This window comes from Myxine glutinosa, chromosome 10, assembly GCF_964187855.1.
Source record: "Myxine glutinosa chromosome 10, kmMyxGlut1.1, whole genome shotgun sequence".
Classification (NCBI taxonomy): domain Eukaryota; kingdom Metazoa; phylum Chordata; class Myxini; order Myxiniformes; family Myxinidae; genus Myxine; species Myxine glutinosa.
Window position 1 is genome coordinate 109462120 of NC_136270.1, and position 24286 is coordinate 109486405.

General features: G+C 41.3%; 1 protein-coding gene across 1 annotated transcript in view; it reads right to left on the minus strand.

Moving 5' to 3' along the window:
- SDK2 (sidekick cell adhesion molecule 2) overlaps positions 1–24286 on the minus strand; it is a 990523-nt gene that overhangs the window by 101177 nt on the left and 865060 nt on the right. The window contains exons 34-36 of the mRNA XM_068126284.2: positions 23642–23698; positions 19699–19800; positions 9516–9631 (exon numbers count right to left, since the gene is read on the minus strand). Of these exons, the coding sequence (XP_067982385.2) occupies positions 9516–9631; positions 19699–19800; positions 23642–23698 (275 nt within the window). The remainder of the gene's footprint in view (positions 1–9515; positions 9632–19698; positions 19801–23641; positions 23699–24286) is intronic.

Below are 24286 nucleotides of genomic sequence, written 5' to 3' on the forward strand. Positions count from 1 at the left end.
AAAATTTGGGCAGGGTTAATGGTGGGAGAAAAGATCTGGTTTTGGATGGGGGGTGATCTGAGAGGGAGGGTAGAATGACATTGATGAGAATGCGGAAGTTGGTTCCACAGGCAGGAAAAAAGAGGAACGGATGAATTTGGGTGAGCAGTGATTCTGGATTTTGGGAGGTCCACCAGTAGGGGGTTTATGGTGAACCATGTGCATCTTGGATAAGCATAGAGGGGAAAGGGGGAGGATTATGACAAAGCAGAACGGAAAGAGCAGTGGGTGCTAGACAAGGAAGGAGGTGGTAGAAGACAGAGAGAGTACCGATGTGTCGGCAATGACAAGACTGAGCTTCCTCAAGGGAGATTCCAATGAACTTGAAGGCCATGGTTACCTCGGAATCATGCTAAGCAAGGTGTGAGGCAGGGGCACCAGCCCAAAGGGGACAGCAGTATTCAATGAGAGAAAGTGAGAGTCTGAGATTTATCTGGATTGAAAGACAAATTCCATTTGTTTGACCAGCTAGTGACTTTATCAACATCCGAAGAGAAGGATGAGACTGTTGCCTGTCCATCCGAAGTGTGAGGGATGTCACGGCAGAGGGTGGAGTCATCAGCAAAGAGATGAAGAGGATTTTCCAGCTAGTCAGAGAGATCTTTTATGAAGATCAGGGATAAGATGGGGCCTAGAACACTGCCTTGGGGCACTCCAGCCTTGACAGGGAGAGGATATTAAATTATTCCATTGAGAGAGTTGGGTGACCAGGTCTGAATCCAAATGTATGATCTGATATGAGGTCCATTGGAGAAACGGAATGATTTTATGTCAACTGCGATGATGGATTTGATTACCCTGCTGATCAATGGAAGTAAGCTCATCGGTCTGCAGTTAAGGAGATTAAAGTTTGCACCTTTTTATGTAATGCTGTGACGTTGGCTGACATCCAAGAGATGGAATACGACGTCAGGCAAAATCAAGTATGAAAAGGGCAGAGGGAGGAAGTGCAAGTGAAGCAGAGCAGGTTTTTAGGATGGGAGCTGATGCTGTCCGGTCCAGTTGCAGAAGTAGTCGAGGGTTGACAGAAACTTCTCCACCTTCCCAAGTGCAAAAGACAGAATCCAGGAACAGTTGGGTGCATCTGTGTGAGAGAGAGAGAGAGAGAGAGAGAGAGAGAGAGAGAGAGAGAGAGAGAGAGAGAGAGAGAGACAGAGAGAGAGAGAGAGAGAGAACGAGAGAGAGAGAAAGAGAGAGGGAACGAGAGAGAGAGAAAGAGAGAGGGAACGAGAGAGAGAAAGAGAGAGGGAACGAGAGAGAGAGAAAGAGAGAGGGAACGAGAGAGAGAGATAGAGAGAGATAGAGATAGAGATAGAGATAGAGAGAGAGAGATAGAGAGAGAGATAGAGAGAGAGATAGAGAGAGAGATAGAGAGAGAGATAGAGAGAGAGATAGAGAGAGAGAGAGAGAGATAGAGAGAGAGATAGAGAGATAGAGAGAGAGATAGAGAGAGAGATAGAGAGAGATAGAGAGAGATAGAGAGAGATAGAGAGAGATAGAGAGAGAGAGAGAGAGAGAGAGAGAGAGAGAGAGAGAGAGGTTGATTCCACACAATTTTGAAGTAAACACAGAATTGAGGCATTCAGCCTTCTCACGAGCGGAGTCGGCTGCGGTGTCATTTTAAGAGACAGAAGGGGTGGAGTGACAGAAGCGAGCATACACCAGGGACAGACTTACCAATATGCCACAAATAGCTAAATCTGCCTCGAAGAAACTGGGAGTCCTGTTCAGATGTCGAAGATTCTTCTCCTCTCAACAGTTGCTTCAACTATATTAAGGATTGATTCGTCCTTGTATTGAGTACTGCTCTCACATCTGGGGAGGTTCTAGTTCCACATACTTACTGGACAGAATTGAATTAAAAGTAATTCGACTTATCAACTCTCCCAATCTGACCTCAAAATTTGACCCGCTCAAATTACGTCATAAAGTTGGCTCTCTTTCTCTTTTCTACAGTTATTACTTCGGTTTTTGCCCCCAAGAACTTGCTGCCTGTATACCTCCGCCATTAGCGAGACCACGGATTACTTGATAAGCCACTACATCTCATGATTATTGTGTGGCCATTGGCAACTCAAGGGTGGGCCATGATGATGTTTGTTTCTTCCCCTCCACTACCAAACTCTGGAACTCTTTACATTCACATGTCTTTCCAAACACTTATGATCTTCCCCTTTTCAAAAAGCAGATTCTCTGCTTTCTCAAAAACTCTTGGACTATTCTCTCCTTCTATACTTTTCTATCAATGCAGCGCTTTTATTTGGCCTGGCCTCAAAGAGGATGACATAGTCTGTGCCTGGAGCCTTCTACATAAAAAAAAAAAAAAAGGTTCAGAGGATGGAGACAAGTTTGAGAGTTCAATCTTTAGGTTGGACAAATTATGTTTTCTGGCTCTCCTGAGAGTGGACACACACTTGTGGGGTTTGTGTAATGATATGAGGTTGCCTTTGGTCAGATTTACCTTCCAGGCGGAGAGTGGAAGTTGTTTCAAGGCAAATGCCTTACCACAGGATTCAGAATACCATTGGTGGGAGGATGGGTATGATAACTGAAGACAAGATGGGATTTATCTGTGTATAAGGGAGATCAGGTTTCTGCTGAATCAATATCAGGAATGGTAGATATAGGAGACGCCAGTACTGAAGTGTGATGGCTGCTTGTCGCCCCTGCCAGTTTCTCTGAGTGAACTGCCAGACTCGCCGGCACTGTGGCTGTTCTCTGAGAGTGGCGAGAGAGATGCTGACATTCACAAGTACATGAACAGATGAACCAATTGGAGCGGAGGAAGAGCACGAGACATTGCAGGGAAGTGTGTCATGACCAAATCCAGAAAGGAGGATTTGCCAATAACATAAATCCGGGTTGGGAAGTTCACAGATTGAGTCAGTCCCATGGAGTTGCGGAAGTCCTTTGAAGAAGTGTCATGGCTGGTGAGAGAGGTTCTGTGATGAAATATGAAGAAGGGGATTCAAATGGAATAGCCTTGAGAAGGGAATATAACGGGTTGTAGGGGAAAGGAGGAGTTTTGGTTTCGCATCTGTCTTTTGTGAGCGGACGCTCGAGAAAGGTATGACAGGGAATGAATTATTTGCTTGCTTATGGACAATGAAATGCTAGTAGAATCTTTATTGTAGTTCTGATATTATTCTTTCAGTTTTTCCCTGGTTAAAATGTCATCCATAACCCGTTGGAAACACGCAACCCCGTTAGTGACTCAGAAGGGAATTATACGAAACTGATACAGCCTTTGACTATTTTTGAAAGCGGTGTAAGGTCGATCATTCTCCCTGATAGGTATCTGGTGGTACGCACGTCGGAGGTCCAAGGTGCTGAATACATGGTAGGCGGATACCTCTCTGACCATGTCATCCATCTTGGGTAGTGGGTAAACTTCAAGTTGGGTAAAGCGATTGATCGGCTGAGAATAGTCAATGACCATATGCTTCCGGTGATTAGGGTTACTGACAACGAGCACTTGAGCCCTCCAGGGCGAGCTACTAGGCTGGATTATACCCTTGTTTAGAAGCCGCTTGGTCTCGTCAGCGATAAATTGTGCATCTGGGGGTGAATATCGCCGAGACTTCACAGTTATAGGGCGACAATTAGGGGTTAGGCATGGGAACAGCGGGGGTGGTTCAATCGACATCTCCGTCAAGCTACATACCGAGAAGACTTTAGAGGGTTGTGCACTATTGAAGCGCATCTCTAAACGCCCGTGTACAAAAAATCATGACCCAGGAGAACGCCAGAGCACAGATTCGGCAATACCATCATTTTAACATCCGAGTACAGTATCTTGTTAGCTACCAAGTTCACCACACAGAATCCTTTGGAGCTTTGCCATCGGGCCGTTGATGCCATGTACACACGCTGAGTGGTCGGAACAGTGGACCAGCCGTGTCGGCGAACAAGATCCTGGCTGACACAACTTTCACTGTTCCCAGTGTCAATCAAAGCATCTTCAGCTTCGCCGTTAATCACCACAGGAATCATAGCCCTCGCCAGGCCGCGAGGCGCAACCCCCAGAGCCGTCCTCGAGGTGCGTGCACCCACGAGCATCGTTCGTCTGGTCTTAACTGATCGACAGACTTGGGCAAAATGTCCTTTCTTCCAACAACTATTACACAGCGCATCCCGAGCATGGCATAAGCTCCTAGGGTGTCTGCGATTCCCGCAAAAGAAACATTTGCCTGTCATCACAGCAGGGATCGTGGCCGCCGTAGTAACCAAACCGCTCTCCTCGGCATCTGGACTCTCGTCGAGAATATCCAGGCAAGCGGTGTGCGACGGACAACTTGACCCTGCAGCTGACACAGCGTCCGAGCGTTTCTCGGCGGTAGCAGCATTCGCTGTCAGATAAGGTCGTCCGTATGTCTCCAATCGAGTCTGGGCCAGCTGCAAAACTCGGGCCTGTTCGTAAGCAGCCTGAAAGGTCATAGTCTCGGTCTCGTCTAGCAGCTTCTAGCAGTTCGTAAGCAGTCTCGTCTAGCAGCCGCTGACGGATGGCCGGAGAAAGGAGACCAGCAATGAAAGCATCTCACATTAGATCATAGAGGGCCATCTGATCCAGCACTCCACAGTCCTTGCCGAGTTGTCATATCTCCTGCGTATACTGCTCCAAAGTCTCAGTAGCCTCTTGCTGCGTGTAGCGAGCAAATGTCGAGCATAAATAGTGCTTCGTGGTTTTACATCGAGAGCTCGCAGGGCTGCTACAGAATCGGCTTAGGTTTCACAGTGGGAGAAATAGTCATATACATCGCTGGACACGTTGCAGATGAGAACCTCCATATTCTGTTGGTCTGTGGCTTCGGGCAGGCTTGCATGTAGAGCTCTAGCGACCTCATCCAGCTTTGCTGGAATTGGGATCGCCGACGAACCTCTCCGGTTTGAGAAACTTGTCCATGACACTTGAGTGGTGAGATCGATTTCAATAAATTGTTATGAAAACAAGTCGAGACCTCGTTTCCCAAATATGAGGCTTTATTGAAATATATATCCACATATCCAATACACACAGAACAAATAATAATATCAGAACGACAGTAAAGATTATACTAGCATTTCATTGTCCATAAGCAAACAAATAATTAATTCCCTGTCATACCTCTCTCGAGCATCCACTCACAAAAGACAGATACGAAATCAAAACTCCTCCTTTCCCCTCGCAGGGCCGCATGATTTCGTGTGTGTCGATAATGTCACAGTATGTGGCCACGATCAGGTAGAACATGACTCAAATTTACGGCGGTTCTTGGATGTCGCGTAGAAATACAGACTGACCTTCAACGAAGAAAAGTGTAACTATTCCATCCAAACAGTGGATCCTTTGGGGTACACCGTGACCAGAGGGGAGATACAACCTGACGTCACTCGGCTGCAACCTTTGCTCGAAATGTCCCCACCCACTGACCGTGCGGCCTTGCGCAGAGTACTGGGACTGTTCGCGCATTATTCCTTGTGGATACCAGGGTTTTCAGAGAAAATAAGGCCTTTGGTGGAATGCAAAGTATTTTCACTGAACGTGGCTGCGAAGGCCGCTTTTCAGCTCTTGAAAACAGATTTAGCTAATGCTGTTGTGACCTCGATCGACGAGGCTATTCCTTTGATGATGGAGACAGACGCCTCGGGCTGTGCTATCGTGGCTAACCTCAATGAAGCTGGAAGGCCGGTCGCCTTTTTCTCTCGCACACTGTCTGATAGTGAAAAACGACATTCCGCTATCGAGAAGGAAGCAGCGTTCATGGAAGCATGCTTACGCGATCGTGGACACCAGCAGACGGTGGCGCCATTTCCTTCTGGGGAAACTTTTCCAGTTAATCATGGACCAGCAGTCCTCCATCATGTTCATGTATGATGGACGCCATACGCAGAAGATTAAAAATGAGAAAATCGCTCGCTGGCGCATAGAATTAGCTGACTTCAGTTTCGACATCATTTACAGGCCGGGACCAGATAATCTGGCTGCCGACGCTCTGTCCTGACCTGCCTCCTCGGGAATGACCACCGGCGATTTACGGGATATTCATGATTCGCTCTGTTGCCCCGGGGTGACAAGATTGGCTCATTTTGTGCAAAGCAGGAATTTGCCTTTTTCTACAGATGACGTCCTGCATCTTTGCAGGTCATGCACCGTGTGCGCCGAAGTAAAACCGAGTTTTTATAAACCGTCTATGGGGACGCTGATTCATGCCGGACGATCGTAGGAGCATTTGAACGTTGATTTCAAGGGTCCGTTGCCAGCAGCAGGGGGCGCCGATACATTCTTACTGTTGTCGACGAGTACTCTCGGTTTCCGTTTGCTTTTCCGTGCGTTGACATGTCTTCTGCAACCGGTGATTGAATCTTTGCGGCAATTGTTTTTAATGTTCGGATATCCTGCTTTCATTCACTCCAACAGAGGTACGGCTTTTCTGTCTCGAGAGATTAAACAGTTTCTCCAGGATTGAGGTATCGCCACTAGCCGTACCACGGCGTACAATCCTCAATGCAATGGCTTGGTGGAACGTTATAACGGGATTATCTGGAGAGCCGTGTCTATGAGCTTGAAGTCGCGTGGTTTACCTTCACAGCAGTGGGAACGTGTACTGCCTGACGCATTGCACGCAATTCGGTGGCTACTGTGTACCGCTACGAATGAAACTCCACACGAAACAATGTTTCACTTTTAGTGACGTAGTGCTCTTGGGCGAGCGTTTCCCTCTTGGTTGGCCGAGCCCGGTCAGGCTCTTCTAAGACGAGCGGTCAAAGTAAATACGAGCCATTGGTGGATCGCGTCAAAATTCTGGAGGCAAATCCGGAGTATGCTCATGTGAGGCTGCCAGACGGACGTGAGACTACTGTATCTGTTCGCCATCTCATGCCTTGTGGCGAGGGAAACGAGCAAGGAGGGGAAAATGATTAAGCTGAGGGATCAGCAGTAACAATACCTGGGATAATAGCAGAGAAAATGAAGTGCTACATAAAAAACCGAAGCAGAAGCAACTGCTCTAATAGCCCCAACCAACATGAATCGGCCAGACTTTGCCAGGGACACAATTCGACAATTCAACACAACAAGGTATGGTCTGGAACAGAACATTGGACTAAAACACGATCAGAAATACAGGAATAAAAATAGATGGTATTCATATAATATTTGCCCTGGGCAGTCAAATTGGTGTGAGTTAACTCTTCTGTTTTTAAAGGGTTCTTTTCTTTGATCCAATATGGCTGCCAGACCACGTGAGTGATTACATCATAGATTTATATTCTCTAATATAATTGTTTCGTAGATCTCGCTCAATAAATTTCAAACTGATCAGACTAAGCGCAGTCCCTGTTTAATAATGACGTCATAATTATGGCACCAATGACACTATCGTTAACACTTATTCCCCATGTGGAGTTCTTTACAATGAGCCATTTTTCAATTTTTTTTCCATGCAGTGGTTTTGGAGAAATAGAGGTGCAACGTTTTTTGTTTTTTCCAAGATGGCGCATGTACCACATGACCTACGATGTCATAATTATCATTACTAGGGCATGCCCGTACTATATATATATCTAAAATTATATCCCCCCCCCTCTATTTACATGAAATGGTTTGGTCCAAAGCGAACGGCTTGCGAGTACTGTGACAATCCCCCCCCTCTATTTACATGAAATGGTTTGGTCCAAAGCGAACGGCTTGCGAGTACGGTGACAATCCCCCCCCTCTATTTACATGAAATGGTTTGGTCCAAAGCGAACGGCTTGCGGAGTTTGGTAAAGAAATCGCCATAGCGTGCACAAACGCGCAGGAAAGCGAAAGAATCGCAAATTAGTTTTAATTAGTTTTAAAACATAGTTTAACGCCAACATAGTTTGCCAACGTGAAATAAATGAATACGCTCTCAAATGTGCCGTCCGAGGCAGAGTCTGTTCGCCACGTTCGGCACACGTGATAGCTCGCTGCTCTCTGATTGGTTGAATCGTTTTTTGGACATAGCTCGGTAACTACTTCTCCGATTAATATGAAACCTTGAAAAGGCACATCCTCGGGTCCCCAGCAATATACCTGGCAAGTTTCAAGTATATCGGACCCGTGGTTGTCGAGAAACAGCGGTCACAGACATACAGACATACAGAGATTACTGGAATTATAGATAGATAATATTCTACAGGAGGAGGCGCTCCTATGGTGAAAATTTAGTGTCAATCAGACCAAGAATTGCAGAGAAAAAAAATTAATACTGATCAAATCAAGCATTGTACTTGTCGAATTATGATGTCATAATTAAGATACTGATGACATCATCTTTAACATATCTTATTCCCCATGGGGAGTACTTGACAATGAGCCATGTTTCAATTTTTTCCATGTAGCGGTTTCGGAGATATAGAAATGCAACGTTTTTCGATTTTTCCAAGATGGCACATGTACCACATGACCTATGACGTCCTAATTATCAAAAAACAATTCTACAGGAGGATGCACTCCTGTGATATAAATTTAGTGTCCATCGGACTAATAGTTGCAGAGGAAAATTATTGTTCATACTGATCAGATCAAGAGTTGTACTCGTCGAACTATGATGTCATAACGAAGGCACCGATGACATCAGCATCAACATATCTTATTCCCCATGGGGAATACTTGACAATGATCCTTGTTTCAACTTTTCCATTGAGCGGTTTGGGAGATATAGAGGTGTAACGTATTTCCAAGATGGCGTCCGTACCACGTGCCCTATAACGTCAAAATAAATTTTACAGGTGGGGGCACTCATACGGTAAAATTTCGTTGCCGAGTTGCCGAGACCCAACGGTTGCCGAGAAAATGAGTTTTTAAAATCAAGACACCCCACACGTACGCACCCGAATGTCTAACCCTGATTTTCGCTTCGCGAGCGCAGGTTCATAAAACAGTACAGCACAAAGTTTCTGGTCTGGGAAAAAACTTTGTCGTGCTGGAATGAGGAACTCAAAAACCAGCAACACACGTGGAGCAACCTGGGATTTTGCATCACATGAATTTGCATCCATAATGAATTCGTTTTTACACAATAAAAGAGTCCAAAACGTGCATGAGGTGACCAGTTTGGTGGAATAACTGTGCACAAAATTCAATGTCAACTTCAAATAATTGAAAGGCTCAGAAAAGAAAGCATTGAATGTATTTATGGTGTGATTGAATGGCCAGCAGTTCCTCCTGGGAAGGCCGGTAGTGTGGGTTTATAGGAGTTTCAAACAAACGTGATTATCCAAATCGGCAGGAACCACACAGGTCTCTCGCAAGGCTCAGGACAAGAAGGGCAGAGCAAAGCGTCGAGTCAGCATCAGTTTACGGGATATTAGCTAAGCTAGGCCTGGCCGGGCTTGTCATCTCCGCAGGCCTGGTTCCGCTCGGCCGATTGGAGCAATATAAACACAACATGTGAGATCATTATGTTGTCTTCTTTTCCTCACCCCCATCCTTCTGACATTAATGAGCAGCGACAAACACATAATAGAGCTACCTTATATCCCTGTATGATACAGTGCTGTGAGTCAGAGGTAGGAGATTCCCAGGTAAGTTCCAGCTGGGAAGAACTCACAGGCCTCACTGTGAGGCTATGCGGTGGTGCAGAAGGAACTGGAAAAGGAATTAAAAGCACATCAAAAGCTTTATAGGCCACAATCCAAACACAATCATGACCTTTCCAATCATTCACAATTAACAACAATTCATTGAATAATTAGTGCGTTCTCAATTATAACCATTTGATGGGAAATCATTAAGGATAAGAAGATTAAAAAAACAACAACAATATGCCAATGGCATATGGGAAAGCACCCAAATGCGAGAGAAACTGTTGATGGTGAGAATTAACATTCGAGTGTTAGTGCTCAGTGGATGCTTTCACATAGATATCTGTAATTTGTATATGTAGCCGGAACAGCAAATGACTGGAGGAAATGATGACGAGTAATTACTATTTTTACATCAAACACTATTTGACAGATATTATCAACTTCTGACAATTATCTCCTTGGTCGGAATGACTTCTCTTCCTGGACCATAAATTGTAAAGGGCCCAACACATCAATTATTTGCATATGTACGTGTATATGTATATGTATATGTATGTGTATATGTATATGTATGTGTATGTATGTGTGTATGCATATGTATGTGTATGTATGTGTATATGTGTATGTATGTGTATATGTGTATGTATGTGTATATGTGTATATGTATGTATGTATGTATGTATGTATGTATGTATGTATGTATGTGTATGCATGTATGTGCATGTATGTATATGTATGTATATGTATGTATGTGTATGTATGTACATATGTGTATGTATGTATGTGTATGTATGTATGTGTATGTATGTATGTAGATATATGTATGTATATGTATGTATGTATGTGTATGTATGTATGTGTATGTATGTATGTAGATATATGTATGTATGAGTATGTATGTATGTGTATGTATGTATGTATGTATGTATGTGTATGTCTATGTATGTATGTGTATGTATGTGTATGTATGTATGTGTATGTATGTGTATGCATGTATGTGTATGTATGTATGTGTATATGTATGTATGTAGATATTTGTATGTATGTGTATGCATGTATGTGTATGTATGTATGTGTATATGTATGTATGTATGTATGTATGTATGTGTATGCATGTATGTGTATGTATGTATGTGTATATGTATGTATGTAGATATTTGTATGTATGTGTATGCATGTATGTGTATGTATGTATGTGTATATGTGTATATGTATGTATGTATGTATGTATGTATGTATGTATGTATGTATGTATGTATGTGTATGCATGTATGTGCATGTATGTATATGTATGTATATGTATGTATGTGTATGTATGTACATATGTGTATGTATGTATGTGTATGTATGTATGTAGATATATGTATGTATATGTATGTATGTATGTGTATGTATGTATGTGTATGTATGTATGTAGATATATGTATGTATGAGTATGTATGTATGTGTATGTATGTATGTATGTATGTGTATGTATATGTATGTATGTGTATGTATGTGTATGTATGTATGTGTATGTATGTGTATGCATGTATGTGTATGTATGTATGTGTATATGTATGTATGTAGATATTTGTATGTATGTGTATGTATGTATGCAATATATATATATTAGGGTGGCCCGAAAAATTAAATGTTTGCATTTTATATCGCACACCCTCTCATTTGAGGTTGCTTGATGACAAAATAGCACAGTACAAATCTTAGGGCAATCCAACAAGAGTAAGTGGTCTCCCACAACCCTCGGAAAGTACTCTGGAAGACCGGATTCGTTGATATTTCTGGTGTCCATAACTTCTTTCTCTCTGGGCCAATTCTTTTCAAATCTACACCAGCCTCCATGTGGACCCAAATATAGCTTTCTAATAAGTCCTTTCATATTAAAAAAAACACATCATCCCCATTGACCCACAAATGGCCCCCAAAGTCCCCCATGAAGAACATCATCGAGTCCAAAATCAAACACACTCTATTTAAATAATTGTGAATGTGAAACTGCATTCTTTTAACACAAACAAAAACAAAAACAGTGTTTCAAAACAAAATCTGTTTGGTAAAAAAAACAATGGTGCCAGGGCAGTCAAGCTGTCAGTGTTACTTGGTGCTCTTGACCAGTTGATTTTTAGTGGTACAGGTTGGCAGAAGCTTCCGGTGATGCTCAACGACCTGGTAGAGGAGCTGGCGCTGCTGGTCATTCTTGGTAAGGACTTCATTAAAGTCAGTAGCCAATTTGACTGCACGTTCTGCACTGTCGTTCACCACCTTCAGCGCACGAACAGTCTTGCACGCTGCAATGTAGTCATCACGCTCGAACCATGTGTCTACTGCGGCCGTCGGGAACTCCTGTGACAAATGAAGTGACTCAAAGAGGTTGAGCGAGCGCTGTGTGACAAACTGTGCCACCGAAAGGTTCCGGAACTCAGGTATCTTGTTTGGAGCCATACGTCGAACATCTTCTGGGAGTGGATCTCTCTGCAGAGCATTGACGATAGCCCCCTTATCTTCATCAGTGCTGTCATCGCTGAACAAAGGCAGTGCTGCAAGGTCCTCACTTAGGTACCACAAGTGCAGCCGCATTTTATTTTCTGCGACTCTGGCAATTTTGCTGTCAACTTGTTGGTAATCTTCGATCAGCTGTGGCATTAATAAGTCATTTGTAGGAGCAGCTGTCGCCAAAGGTGCTGCAAACCAGAAGCTTGCATATATTGCACTAACAAACAAACAAATTCGTCGCAATGAGTCCATCTCGCGCTTGCTCATGTGGAATTGATGGCGAAATCCAAAGATTTAAAGACAATAAATCCCTTTTGCCATCCATCTCGCGTGGTGATAAGCACCAGGAGCCCAAAATCCTGTACCAATGTCCATATCCTCTCTCAGGAGCCAAAGTGTGAGTCTCGCGAACTCTAGGTAGTCTTCACGAGGTTGGACAGTCTCCAGGTGTTGTTGAAGGTTATGGATAACAAGAGTACGGCGAGATTCCAGCCATGCTTTCTCTGATGCACTCAAACTACCTGCACCAGCCTCGTCGCTATCAAGAGCATCAAACTTAGACTTGTCGATAACATCCCACTGTGACTTGAGTCAACGAAAAAGCTCAATCTTTGGTCCCTTTGAGGTAAACAAATTATCGAACACAGCGGCTGCATATATCTCAAACATATGGTGACGCCATGCGAGAAAGAGCAGCCGTCGATTGAACGAGTGCTGCTCAACAGTGATTGATCGAGTGCTCCACATAGTGGAATTCTATGTGGAAAGTAAGATCTTGGTCCACATGGAGGCTGGTGTAAATTTGACAAGAATTGTCTGAAAAGAAAAAAAGTTATGAACACCAGAAATTTCACCGAATGCTGTCACACAGAGTACTTTTAGAGGGTTATGGGAGACCGCTTAATCTTGATGGATTGCCATAAAATTTTTACTTTGTTATTTTTTCACCTAACCCCCTAAAATGAGAGGGTGTGCGATATAAGGAAAAACAGAAAAATACTACATAAAAATTGGCCACCCTAATATATAGGGAATGTGGATGTGTATGTGCATCCACAGCATGTGCATGTGGATATGTATGTGCCCTTGCTGGCCCACCTTAGCTGACCGTATCGAGGTTGAAGGGCCGAAACGGGATGATGCTGAGGACCTCGACTGAGGACCCGGTCAGTGCGGCACACTTGTGACCAGGTGTGTTTTGAACATATATATATATATATACAGTGTATATATATATATATATATATATATATATATATATATATATATATATATATATATATATATATATATATATATATATATTTATACAGTGTATATATATATATATATATATATATACACAAAGAATTAAGTTAAGCACCCCCCCCGTTTTTTTACAACCTCGCACATTACAAGTTTGTTGTCGTCAAAACAGTGTAATATACCCATGATATTGCTATATTTTCTGGAGAAGTGATATTATGGTCACATAAAAACATAACAATCATGCCGTTTTCAATATTTTATTCTGAATAATTTAAGGTGAAATTTTTTGGGAATTTTAGGCATATTTTCACCTCAATTTAAGTATGGAGCTATAGGTCCATCACGGACAGTGTGGATGACGTTTATGTTTTCTAACGTACAGTCATTGTTCTGAGAAGACCTCTAGCGATCTTTGCGTCAATAACGTGTGTAGGACCCACGTGATCGGATCACTGACTCAACCAATCACTTTTTTTCACTTTGATCACTCAATTTCATCAATGGGTAATTGCTAATGTCATACCAATCATTATTTGATCTCACATACCTTAGAATATATGCCAATGTATACATATACACAAAGAATATATATTAGGGGGTGCTTACCTTAATTCGTTGTGTAGGGGTGCTTAACTTAATTCTTTGTGTATATATATATATATATATATATATATATATATATATATATATATATATATATATATATATATATATATATATATATATATATATATACAGTGTGTATATATATATATATATATATATATATATATATATATATATATACGTATATATATATACGTATATATATATATATATATATATATATATATATATATATAAACTTTGGCTTGAAAGATATTCCATAAAAAATTGAACGTGATCTCCATGAAGAGAGATGGGACAACTTAGCAGAATTCTGCCTCTGATGGATTCATGTTTATTACCTCCAATAATAAGTGGACAGGGGTTGTGTTTTCACATCTGTCTGCCTGTTTGTCTATCTGTTTGTCTGTCTGAGAGCAGGATATTTTGGTGAAGGTCCGGATCCGGATACTAGATTTTTAAAGTGATTCTTCACCATTGAGAGATAGGGCTGAAAATGATATGTAACACAATATCTCAAAGTTATGGATGGATTGGGCTGAAAATTGGTGGTCAGGTTGGGTGTTTGACAAGGACGAACTGATTCGATTTTGGTGAAGATCCAGATCTGAATATTAGAATTTTTATTGTGATTCTTCACAGAGGAAAGATAGGCACAAAATTATATATAGCATATTTCAAAAGTTGTGGACAGATTATGACAAGACTTGGTGGATGAGTGGGTTGGTGATAAGAACAAGCTGGTTATATTTTGGTTAAGTTCGGGATACAGATCCGGCTAGTAAAAGTGGGATACAAAACGTAAACTGTTCAGCCTTGCGGAGGTATGCGCTCTACTGAGTGCTATTCTATTATGTCGCCTGCTTCTAAATCCGCCCGCTTCTAAATTTCTAAACCAGACCATTTTCATTTTCATTATTTTCGACTTTGTGAAAAATGAAATGCATTAGCCACTGCGCACACCTGTACAAAATGCTGCCACTTACAAGGAAGTGTGTGCCATATGTAAACAAAAAAACGAAAAAAAAATGTTAGTTTTCCTTTCTTTATTGTTTGATGGAAACTCGACTTGCAGAGCAGACCAAGTCCACATTTTTGTGATTGTCTGCTGCTGGTTACAGAAACCATGCTGGGTGATGATAGTCCTGTCACCAAAGAAACAGAAGAAGGCTGCAAAATGCACGGCATTGCCCCACATTGATTGAAATTCCCTGCTGTGGTTCGGCACATTTTTATGCCAAACTGAAGTCAGTCTTACTTTTGAAGATATCCATACATTGAGGCAGAAAATAACAGGCCAAACGAAACGAGAGGGGAGCACACAATCAATGTGGTGTAAAAACAATTTGTCTCTAACCTTAGGAAACATGATGTGTCACCTAGAGCAAGGATGGTTGATGAAGAGGGTGGCAGGAGGACCTAGAGGTACACAAATTTGCCTCTAAGTTGTCCAGCATGGGTTGGAATTTCAGCCAAGCTATAAACTGTCATCCGGGTGTTTCACACGCAGAGTGATTCGTCAATGTGCAGAATGGACGGATGGCCGTTAAACTCGGCATCCCATCTGCTGGCAATAGTTGATGGATGTTAATGAACCCACGCTGTCTGTCGCGAAGAGTAGGCGAGCTATCAGCAGCATCATGGACAAAATCCAAATTCCCACCCCGACCACTTGAGCCAGAGTGGTCACCCGACCAGGATTGGCGCCTAGTTCTTTTGCAACATAATTTTTTTTACCACAGTGTATTTATATGGGGTGCTCAGAAGACCATCATCATACTAAAATATGCCATTTGGTGTCTGTCTGTCTGTCTGATGAATTTTTGACGCCAATACATTCTGTCGTTACTTATCCAATCTCAACCAAACTTGACAGGATGCTGAAGGGTTACATAATGAAGGTTGTAGCGCATTAATTTACCCCCCTCCCCAAGGGGGTTTTCTCCCCCGAGCAGGTTTTCCCCGAAATTGCCATCAATGAGGTTGCATGCTGAGGTGTTCAATATTAAATTAGCTTTATCGTGGCGTTTTTCCAATGAAGAAGATTTATCGTGGCGTTTTTTCCAAAGACGCTTTTAATAGCAAAATTAATGATAATCACATATTGTTAATGTTATTACAAAACAATATTAATACTAATAATGTCCCACTTCCCCAAGGCGTTTTTCCTGCAGTGATAACGTGTATAAATAGCTTATAGTTATAATGGCGTTTCTGTGGGAGCAATAGAAAGTAAAAATATTATAAACCACAAACACGTATGCTCAGCTTTTTAAACAGTCGCTAATGCTCTTTATATAACACTAAATTAAGAAATTTGGAGGAATCCCGACATCCATGAAGTAAGGTTTATTTGCAGAACTGAGCGAAGATCTACTGTACTCTATATAACCCACAAATGTTGGCTTAAGAACATGGCCCGTTCTGCCGCTACCGTGGCATTATTCGTAGCGAAATTTTGAAACTCGCTCCTGCTGTTTGATACAAAACTGAAAGGGAGGAAGACCGGGGTGTGCTCATTTACCAAGCAGCTAGCTTGCGCTTGCCAAGCCAGCCGTTCCTTAACTGTTTTGAATGCAATGCTTGCTCGAATGCTTAAACCACTTGGCGATCTCTCCACAAGAAACTTGGTAAATGAACACCCCCAATGTTCTTGAGACCAGACCATAGATCGACTGTAATCTATATACCCCAAAGAGGAATGACCCTTCTTGCCGCTCCCGTCGTGAGCGGGTGTACTAGTTCTAAAAATCCTAAGAAATCTCTGTTGTGGAAATATGTATAATTTTCATACATTTAATACGGCCATGAAGTATCAATATTTTGACACATCTTTGCTCTCAGATTGTATATTTAAGTAATTTTAAAATTCTAGAAAGGGTTTTTTCGACAAAATGATGCATTTGGAATACTTTGAAACTTGATTGGATGAATAGCTCATTTACATAAATCCAATATGGCCACCAATAATCAATATCTCACCATACCTTTGTTCTCAGGTGTCATGTCTTGCCTGTGCAACCTAAACAACACTTGTGCAACTGAAAGGGAATGCTCAGTTTTCGCTCTGTTTGTTACTTGGCAATTTTTTTTTTTGACAAGTGTGTTGATCATTCCGGTTTGTGTGTGTGTATTTGTCTGTTTGTCTGTTTGTATGTGTGTTTGTAACTTGGCAAAAAAAGGTTTTTTTGACAAATATGTTGATCTTTGGTGTGTGTGTTTGTGTGTTTGCTACTTGCCGGAAAAGATTCCGGCAAGTATGTTGTTCGGTTGGTTTGTCTGTCTGTCTGCTTGTCTGTGCACAGCACTACGTCTACACCGTTGCACGTAGAATCGCCAAACTTTGCACACATATAGGTCTTGCCCTGGAATAGACTGTGCCCAATTTTTAACTCCCTTGGCCCAAGGCCTCCATTATGATGTCATAATTTGATAATTTGATAAGTACAAAACTTCATCCAATCAAGATGCAATTTCTTGAGTGACATGACGGCATAAACTGGTGGAGAAAAAAAATAATGACGACGTCATCGGTCACGTGGTTCGGCCGCCATCTTGGAAAAACCCAAAAAATTTGCACCTCTATAATCTCCGAAAGTGCTGTATAGAAAAAATTGAGACATGGTTCATTGTAAAGAACTCTCCATGGGGAATAAAATATGTTAATGATGATGTCATTGGTGCCGCCATTATGACGTCATTATTCGACAAGTACAAAACTTCATCCGATCAAGATGAAATTTCTTGAGCGCCATGTCGGCATAAACAGGTGGAGAAAAAAAATAAATGATGATGTCATCGGTCACGTGGTTTGGCCGCCATCTTGGAAAAACAGAAAAACTTTGCACCTCTATATCTCCGAAAGTGCTGAATAGAAAAAATTGAGACATGGCTCATTGTAAAGAACTCTCCATGGGGAATAAAATATGTTAATGATGATGTCATAGGTGCCTCCATTATGACGTCATAATTCGACAAGTACAAAACTTCATCCGATTAAGATGAAATTTCTTGAGCATCATCAAGGAATAAATTAGTTTACAAAACAAATAATGATGACGTCATCGGTCACATGGTTCGGCTGCCATATTTGTCCGAAATGGCCGATAAAAAAGTACATTCCGGCAAGTCCTCGGTCTCTGACCGATTTTTCATTTGTTTGTTTGTCTGTCTGTTCACTCACTTATACTTGCCTACAGGTCACAATTTTAGACCGATCTTCACGAAACTTCACCAAATGGCAGAGTTCGTAGTTCCACAAAATCCTATATATCTTTGAGGTCAAAAGGTCAACATAGGCCAAAGATCAACCACTTTTTTCAAAATTTCTAAAATCCTCAATTTTCATCCGATTGACTTCACATTTGAAGAGAATTTTCAAAACCGCTAACTGAATTCAACCACCAACTATTTTGCAGATCAACATAGGCCAAAAGGTCAACATAGGCCAAAAGGTCAACATAGGCCAAAAGGTCAGCATTGGCCAAAAGGTCAACCACTTTTTTCAAATTTCTAAAATCCTAAATTTTCATCTGATTTACTTGAAATTTGAATAGGATTTACATACAAGCGAATTGAATTCAATCACCAACTATTTTGCAGATCAACATTGGCCAAAAGCTCAACATAGACCATAAGGTCAACCACTTTTTCAAATTTCTAATTATTTTTAAGGTCAAAAGGATGCTCTCCTGAGTACCATTCTACTTTGTTTTCTTTTGCCAAGTGTCACTCTATGAGTGATTTTTCATTTGTTTGTTTTCTTGCTTGTTTGTTGTACACCACGCCCTCTCGATTCCATCTCCAGGTGATGCATGACGTCATCACCAGGCACCGATGGGGGCGCTGAAAGGTGTCGCACGCTGAAAGGGAGTACTCAGTTTTCACTCCGGTTTCTTTCTTTCTTTCTTGTTTTCTTGTTTGTTTGTCCGGGCAATCTCTCAGCCATCCTTTGAGCTTGGAAGCTGAACTTTGGGCACAATAGTGAACAGGTGCTTTGGCAAAAATTGTACTTTTTTGTTGTTTGATTAATAAATTAATTGATTAATTCCTTAATTATTACATATTTATTGTCTTTCTCATTTGACCAATATTTCTGAATATTTTGAGCTAGGAAGCTGATATTTGGACATGATAGTGACCAAGTGATTTGGCTGTAAATCTATTTTTGATTTATTGATGAATTGATTAATTATCAAATGTTTTAATTCATTACTTAATTCATTTTCAAAAGGTTACAGATTCAGATGAACCAGTGGTGATTTACGTATGCTATTCGCCAATTGATTAAAGGAGTTAATTATTTTACGATTATTATTTCTTTATTTTAATAAAACAATCAATCAATTAATTAATCAATCAATTATTGTTTAACATTCCCTCCCAATTCCCTCTCCATGTGTTGCACAGCGGCATCGTCGGAGGCACCCCGGCAATGTCGCCCACTGGAGGATGTGATATTAATTTATTTGGCAAGGGGGTGGTGTACTTTGAATGTAGCTCTACTTGTCTTCTTAGGCTCAGCCCTGCCCTTGATATTTGTGTGCGTGGCACCCGACCCACTTTTCCTGATGAAATTAATCGTGGTCATTGCACACTGCCACTTCTCTCTCTCTTCTGTCATTGCCAACTGGTGTCTAAGGCGGGTTTCCAGGTGCTATGCTATTAACTATTTAGGCCATCAGATACCCACAACGTGTAGCCATCTGAACACGTTGTTCCATGTCACTCCAGTTTTAGAAATACAGAGGAGAGTATTGAAGGTACTGAATGTGCACCTACCTGCCTCACCGACGTACACCTGCATAGGAACTGTTGTCGGGCCATCTCCAGCCGCTGTGTAAGCGCGGATGCAGATTTCATACTGGCGGAACTTCGTGAGTCCTGGTGTGTAGAGATAGGATGGACCATAAAGAGCAGCAGTACTATAATGTTCCATGACACATAGCCGGTTAATATGGAATCAAGGATACTTCATTTGGCACAAGCCTGTGAGAGTGCATGTGATTTTGTTGGTATTTTGTGAGACATTTCTGATATATCTGCTAGCCGAGTGCAGTTCACAAAAAAGTTAGATAACAGTGGGACCTTGTCCAAGCAAACTCAATATTAAAAAAACAAATTATGATGAAAAAGAAATTCATGTGACGATGATGAGGGATCTTTAATGAAGTGTCTTCAAACTTTTTTGAGCAAGGTGATGACCACTCGACACTGCCAATAAGGTTTCCCTACAGAGGAAAGTTTCACAGATCAGGATCGGAGTACCAAAGAGCAGTGACGATACTACCAGAGAAACTGAGAGGGTGGATGAAGGCATGGATGGATGCAGGATGTCAGCTGGATGGTGGAAGGTCTTGATACAAAATGGGTGCAGATCATTGACAATTTGAAAAGGGTTCCATAGTTTAATGGATGGCCTGCAATGTTTGCTTGCGTTTTCTGTATATTAAGAAACCAAATCTCTGGAGTCACAAGCAGGATATGGTTATTATTTGTGTTCATTACCAAGTGTTGATATTCCTTTGACAAAAGAATGCGTTTATAAACCGTAATTGATGCATTTTACATCACCAAAGGAAGGAAACCTGCACAACAACCTCCAAGGCTGTAAAAAAAATTTGGTGAATCATTCTTTTCATGTTCATTTTACTCTGTTATTACTCCGACTAACCGCTCACTCTTTTGTAATCAAAAATGTTGAAGTGCTATCGGTTGAAAGAAACAGCATGTATCAGGCACAAGCAATCAGGACATAAATGCCCTGAATAAGGAACAAAACGACAAGAGTTTAAATGAGATTAAAATGGAATTGTGGTAATGGAAGGCAGGTTTTATTGGAATAAAGTGCACTATATCCCTCAGACAAGGCTGGAACATTCCAGGTATGAAAAAGAGCAAATAAAAAACATATAAAGAACCTCAGTTGAGGAGTCCTAATCCAGGGTATGTGTGTTAATGTATAAGCATTAAGTGATAGGATCTCAAGTCAGGCTTTGTGGGAAATGAAATGAGAGCAATCATAACTTTTTACTTTGCCAAAAGGAACTCGGTCCAGGTCTTAGAACATTTGCAAAGATCATCACAACGATCCTTTACCTCTGTCAACACCGATGGTGGATGGAGGTTATGTTTTCACCCCTGTCTGTCTGTGAGCAGGATATCTCAAAAAGTTATGGACGGATTCAGACGAAACTTGGTGGAGAGATTGTGTGTGTAACGAGGACAAACTGATTCGATTGTGGTCAAGATTCTGAATATTCTGCTTTGTGATTGGTCATCCAGCATAGCCCAACCCCTAATTAGCATTTATATGGGAGGGAAATGAAGGAGTTTTTTTTTTTTACTCAATGGATGCACGTGTTATTGATTGAAATGTCGAGGGAAACAAAAGTTTATTTTGTTTGATTGTAAGAGGTTGGAGAACTCATTATTAACTATATACACACATACGTGTGTGTGTGTGTGTGTGTGTGTGTGTGTGTGTGTGTGTGTATGTATATATATATATATATATATATATATATATATATATATATATATATATATATATATATATATATATATATATATATATATATATATATATATATATATATATATATATATACATACATACAGTAACGTGAAAAAGTAAGTACACCCCATGTAAAGTTTTGACTTTTTCAACATATTTCAACATACAGCTATTAGATCTTCATTTCAACAATATTGATAGATAAAGGTGATATAATATAACAAATATCATGAAACATTTACATTTTGTAGTCCATTGTATAATTTAAATAAACATAAATGCAAATTTCGCATGTGGAAAAAGTAAGTACACCCCTACATTTATCACTACTTCAAATACCTAAAATTAGAATCAGGTGCACCAGCTCAGATGCAAATGATGAGAACATCGTTAGAGAGGATCTTGGAGGAACCTGTCTTATTTAAACCTCAGACATTTCGTTTGGTTTGCTCTTTGTTGTTGAAATGTGCGGCGTCACCATGCCTAGATCAAAAGAGCTCTCTGAGGCCTTCAGAAAGAAGGTTATAGATGCCTACGAGTCTGGGAAGGGATTTAAAAAGATCTCCAAACAATTTGAAATCGATCATTCGACTGTCCGGAAGATCATCTACAAGTGGAGAAGATTCGAAACAACTGCCAACTTGTTCAGGCCAGGCCGCCCCAGCAAGTTCAGCCCGAGAGCAGACGGCAAGATGCTGAAAGAAGTCTCTAAGAACCCCAGAATGTCATCACGGGACCTACAGGTAGCTCTTGCCACTGTTGATGTCAAAGTGCACGAGTCTACCATTAGAAAGAGGCTGCAAAAATTTGATCTACATGGGACGTGTGCCAGGACGAAACCTTTGCTGTCCAGAAAGAACATCAGGGCAAGACTAAAGTTTGCCAATGAACACCTGGGCAAAGACCAGCACTTCTGGAACAATGTGCTCTGGACAGATGAGTCAAAGGTAGAGCTATTTGGCCACAGTACGAGACGACATGTTTGGCGAAAACCAAAGACAGCATTTGACCACAAGAACCTGATACCAAGTGTAAAGCATGGTGGTGGAAATATTATGGTTTGGGCCAGCTTTGCTGCATCAGGGCCTGGGCAGCTCACCATCATATAATCCACGATGAATTCTTCATTGTACCAGAGGGCGCTTGAGGATAATGTGAGGCCATCTGTCGGAAAGTTGAAGCTCAACCGAAGGTGGACCTTGCAACATGACAATGACCCTAAACATACCAGTAAATCCACCAAGGAATGGCTGAAAAGAAAGAAATGGAGGGTTCTGGAATGGCCAAGTCAAAGCCCGGATCTAAATCCCATCGAGATGTTGTGGGGGTATTTGAAACGAGCTGTGCATGCAAGAAACCCCTCAAACATCGCACAGCTGAAAGAATTCTGAATGGAGGAGTGGGCAAAAATTTCGCCCAGTCGATGTCAGAGACTGGTAGACAGGTATAAGAAACGCCTACTTGAGGTTGTTTCTGCCAAAGCGGGCAATACCACCTATTGGAGCCAAGGGTGTACTTACTTTTTCCACATTCGAAATTTGCATTTATGTTTATTTAAATTATACAATGGACTACAAAATGTAAATGTTTCATGATATTTGTTATATTATATCACCTTTATCTATCAATATTGTTGAAATGAAGATCAAATAGCTGTATGTTGAAATATGTTGAAAAAGTCAAAACTTTACATGGGGTGTACTTACTTTTTCACATTACTGTATGTGCTCCATTTACTCTGAGGACTGCCAGGATCAGAAGCAAGTAAGTAAGCAAGACTTAGGAAGATGGAATAACAGAAAATGAGTCCCTTTGTTTTGAAGAAGGGCTCACACCCTAAACATCGCTTCACCTCTCCCTTATAGCGGTGAGAGTAACTCTCTCAGTATATGATTAAGATAATTTGTCGTCCGAATATCAAATACAATGGAAAGATTATTACATTGCAAGTTTCTCAGACACATGACAGGAGAGGTTCTTTTTTGTCATTCTTTTCATGCGATCTTAAGTTTCCATGAATGGTACCAACTTGACCGAGATCCTTTTGGCAAACCTCGACAGGACAAGCCCTCCAACTCATTTAACTTTCGACGATAGGGAGCATAGAAAGAGCTTCATCGCAATTTTCAGCAAAATTAGACTTGGGCTTAAAAAAAAAACGTCTCAATTGGCATCAGTATGTATAAATGTGTGTACATTGAGACTCACGTGCTAGTTCGTAGCCAGTTGCAGCAGAGTTATTCACAGTACGTACATTGTATTTTGCTGTTGAGGAGGGAAGGAAGGGGGAGAAAGTGTGTGTGAGAGAGAGAAAGAGAGGGAGAGAGGAAAGGAGAGATAGAGAGAAGCTGAAGAAGAAGAAGATGACATTTGTAATTTGTGACACAGCAGCCGAAGCTTGGGAGAGGGGGACATGAAGTTAGCACAGGTGTGAAGCAAAGCACCTTAGATTAAAATTGATAAATTTCATCACAAGAATGGTTGTGCCATCAAGACCGACGGATGTCGGGTGGACATTAAACCCAACAAAGTGTTCGCTTCTGTGCTGTAACATTCAATTATTATATGAAGCTCTATTTTCAGCTGACAAACCATAGGAGGTCCACAACCCATGAGCATTGCGCATTGACCTGGCAGGTGCTTGGAATGGCTTGTCTGTCTGAGAGCTCCAAAATATGCATGCGGTGGGTTCTAAATAAGCAGGTTTGCTTGTTGTTACACAATCAAAAGAGCTGTAGTCCCGCAGAGATGATAGCCACATAGTCTGTTATCTTCTTCAATTCGAAGAACCTTAGAAGAAATGTTGTTACTGCTTTTGACTGTATAGTTTTCGTATTTTTCAATCTCAGTCTC